The sequence below is a fragment of the Octodon degus genome, unplaced genomic scaffold (assembly GCF_000260255.1).
Source record: "Octodon degus isolate 3935 unplaced genomic scaffold, OctDeg1.0 scaffold00016, whole genome shotgun sequence".
In the NCBI taxonomy this organism is placed as follows: Eukaryota; Metazoa; Chordata; class Mammalia; order Rodentia; family Octodontidae; genus Octodon; species Octodon degus.
This window is the reverse complement of record NW_004524592.1, coordinates 6,896,523-6,900,557: the sequence shown is the minus strand read 5'-3', so window position 1 is coordinate 6,900,557 and position 4,035 is coordinate 6,896,523. Positions and strand designations below refer to the sequence as shown.

General features: G+C 41.1%; 1 protein-coding gene across 1 annotated transcript in view; it reads left to right on the top strand.

Annotated features, from left to right (window-relative positions):
• Unc80 (unc-80 homolog, NALCN channel complex subunit) overlaps positions 1–4,035 on the top strand; it is a 270,597-nt gene that overhangs the window by 168,197 nt on the left and 98,365 nt on the right. The window contains exons 34-35 of the mRNA XM_004626714.2: positions 2,667–2,853; positions 3,451–3,579. Of these exons, the coding sequence (XP_004626771.1) occupies positions 2,667–2,853; positions 3,451–3,579 (316 nt within the window). The remainder of the gene's footprint in view (positions 1–2,666; positions 2,854–3,450; positions 3,580–4,035) is intronic.

Below are 4,035 nucleotides of genomic sequence, written 5' to 3'. Positions count from 1 at the left end.
CCTCCTCCCCTTCCCTCTCCTCCCGTCCCCAGCTTCTCAGCCCTTTTTCTCCACTTCATTCTTCATGATCCTATGGTTCTGCACATTGCCTTCTTTCTGGTACATGCACATCTTTTCTTTCCTTCCCCTCCCACTCTCCTCTCAGCCACATTCTCTTCACCCCTTCCCTGTGCAAGACACTTGCCCCCTTGTCCCCTTCTCTCCATCCTGTGTTGTGTTATTTGCTTTACTCAAATGAGAGACACTATATAGTACATAAATTTAGGTGTCTGATTTATTTCACTCAACATTGTGTTTTCCAGGTTGATCCATTTTTCTGCACTGAAGAATTGTCTGAACTCTACTGCTTATTTTGTTTTAATTCTTCCACACACAGTGTCTTCATATCTGATAATCCCATACTGAAGAGAAAGGCACACCTGCTTCTACACCTTTATATGCAATAATTCCAACTTCGGAGCTATGAGCTTAAAGATCTTTGGTGCTTCTCCAGTATATGTGATGGGTTCCTGTTTCAGTCAATAAACTGTATCCCAACTTCACAACAGATTTTAAGCCAAGCTCCATAATTTTGTATTCAGAATGTGTTTTCTTCTTCATTCTACTGTTCTTTCTTTACACCACATCATCAGCCAGTTTTTGAAACCTAGTTTTGAGAATGTGTCACTAAGTGGCCTAGCAAATGCTTTTACTTGCTGGTGTGCTGTTTATTGTAGCAGGCTTTTGCCTCAGTAGCCTACCTGGCAGCCTTCTATGAGTGCAGCCCTTTAGCAGAGTGATGAACACCTCTCATCTCAACAATGTTGTGATTGGAGGGCACCAGTGAGAAGCAGAACTGCTGTATGGAGACTGCTTCAGATTGGTAGTGAAGAGCTCCAGTGATGATTCCCCACGCTAAGAGCGAGGATTCTGGTCCCAAACCTCTCAGAATTCGCCTCAGCATAGGCATCTTAGATAAGGAAGCCATAGTAGGATAACCATTTTTCATAGTGAATTTTTCTCCTTCATGCTTCTTTGTCTGTCAGCTGTTCGGTCTGCCTTAATCCTCCCTGTGCCTGGGCTGTAGTAAACATAGAATCAAATTTTATATTCAACCTTAGTATGTAATAAATGTCCTTCCATTTAAAACCAGTTCAAAAAATTTTATACCAAATTTTATTTGGCCTTCTTATTTATTTTATTTTATTTTATTTTTTATTTTTCCCCATAATTTTATTGATAAACAGCAATGAGACAGTTTCAAACTAAATTGGTAGGACAGTTTCAATAATTAACACATTGCATACATTCTTCTTAGTGGTTAATTGTTGTACAAGATGCAGACATGATATCCTATTTACAAACACCATTAGAACAAATCACTCTATTCATTAAGAAAATGTAACTATATATCTATCCTAACCACTTTGAATACACAGATACAAAATGGACATTCATCTGTAAACCCTTTTTTTGTTAAGTTCTGTTATTTGAATATTATAGGTGTGTAAACTCAGCGAAATATTCTAAAAGAGTCCAGTAGTCCATAATAGTATTGGGTCTTCCACTTCACTGGCAATGTCAGAAATTGTTGACCTGAGTCCCCTATAGCTCAACATAACAGCATGGTTTTACTTCTAACATTTCGTTTTTATACTTTTCTGCGGGATGCTCAAGACCAAGGTAAAGCAAGACCTATGCAACAAGAGTTGTAGCTTTTGGGTCTGATAAGGTCAATGAAATCCCCTCAGGATTTATCCTGAGATCCTGTACCTCAGATTGTAGAACCTTTGTCAGCATCAGCCATGTGGATGAGTCATGGCCATTGCTTGGTCAATGTGCTCTCTGTGAAAGCCTGAGAGAATGTTTTCTCTCCAGGTGACTCTCCTTAGGCACACTCTACATCATCGATCACTTTCCTCTTTGGCCCCATAATCTCCTTGATCAGAAAATTTGGGACACTACTGAGTTACATGACGTTACATTACAAGTTCTCATATGTCCTGAGTCTTAATTGACTTTGGAAGGCTAGGGCCAAAATGTTGGCTTTCCTTGCAGCTTTCCTTTTTCTCTAATTTTGGTCTGCAAACTTAGGTTGTTAATCCTCCAGAAGAGAAGTTTATTGTTATTACCATACAACCTAGGCTGTTAAGCTTAACCTCACTATCTGTGTGAATATCAAACATCTTAGGCATAACATGGAACTGGTATTTTTTATCAAGTATTGATATGTTGAACTTTAAGTCCTTATAGAATATGATGAAAAAACAATTAAAAATTAGAATATATTTTTAAAATAGGCATAAAGAATTATATACTTCTTATGTTTACACGTAAATCCAAAAATCTAACCATATACAACATTGAAGCAGGACAGTCCCACAACATTCCTTTTCCTGTCTCCTGCCTTCATTTTGGCCTTCATATTTAAAGTATGAATGATTGATACTCCCCTCCCCCAATCCTAAAGGTGAAACAATATTCCCAAGAAATTCTGACTGAGGGAGTTCTGATATACATAACCTAGAAATATGGTAGGAAAACAGATAAGTAAATCTCCACAAACCGAGATCCCAGATGCCCTAGCATTTCCTGAAGATAAACAGCCATGCTTGTGTAGGTCACTTTCTGCCTCTCACTCCCAGGGGGAGTCACTACTAAATATAGTCGGCTTCATGTCTCCCCAGAAATCCTTCTCAGCCCGGGCTGTGTCCCGCTCCCATCAGAGGGCAGAACACATCTTGAAGAACTTGCAGCAGGAGGAAGAAAAGAAGCGTCTTGGCCGGGAAGCCAGCCTCATCACTGCCATCCCCATCACCCAGGAGGCTTGCTACGAGCCCACCTGCACGCCCAACTCGGAGCCGGAAGAAGAAGGTGCCCTCTACACGGGGGTCTCCCGGGGGCTGCGTCGCAGGGAAAGGAGTTGCTTTTGAAGTAGACCCCATGTTCTGATGGGGTGGCCTGAGGTGGTGTGTCTCCTCCCTCTCCCTCTCATTTCCTGGCATTAGTCATTGAAAGAGACGAGCTGCTTACTAAAGTTAGAGCTGGCTGTTTCTAGGGGACCTCAGCCATACCGAGTAATTCTGGTTGATGGTGGACCCGGCAGTGGCTGTGCTTCGGGAAACAGCGGAATCCAGAGTGCCTATTACAGTAAATGGGACCGATCTCGCATCATTGAAAACGGGGTTCGCCAGTGAACTGCGTTTAGCTTTCAAAACTCAGCCAGGTTGTTGGTAACAGAAGAATTTATGATCCATTCCAAGCTCAGTGATTCTCTGTGTTATTTTTACAGAAAACTTTGGGAGGGATTTTTCTATTTCTGCAACTGATGTTTGATTTTTCCCCTTCCTGACTACACCCTAAGTCATATAAGCCTTATATTCTGAGTAGAGTGTACACTTGGGATGATAATAAATTTATGTTTAGAAACAAACAAACAGAGGTCACATTCTTCATTTTGTTTGCCAGTAGAAGAAGTCACCAATCTGGCGTCCCGCCGGCTGTCTGTGAGTCCATCCTGCACCTCCAGCACTTCTCACCGGAACTACTCCTTCCGCCGGGGCTCGGTTTGGTCTGTGCGCTCTGCGGTCAGCGCTGAAGGTGCGTCCCTCTGCATGCGTGCTTTCTTCTTCGTGGCTTACGTCTTTTGAAACATTTTCCAGATAATGCCATTATCTTTTTACATTTCACAGACTTCATTAAGTGCATAATTTGTTTGATGACCTGAAGTTTTAAAAATAAAAAAGACATAGTAGAATTTTTTTTAAAACTGTTGATGCCACCCCAAAATTGTCATTTTTAAATTGGCCCTGTAGTATCCTATTCCATGTAATCCTAGCACTGAAAGTGCAGAAGGCATCATTCTAGGCATTGGTGATCTTTCATCCTGGCTGCACACTGAAATCAACTGGAAACTTTTCTTTAAAAATATCCAGGGAGGAAGAAGAGGAGAAGAGGATATGAAAAGGATTAAGATGTGTTATGTGCATGCAAGAGCACCCTGTGATGGATGTAATCATTATGTACTGCAGACTAGTACCAATAAAAACAAAAATT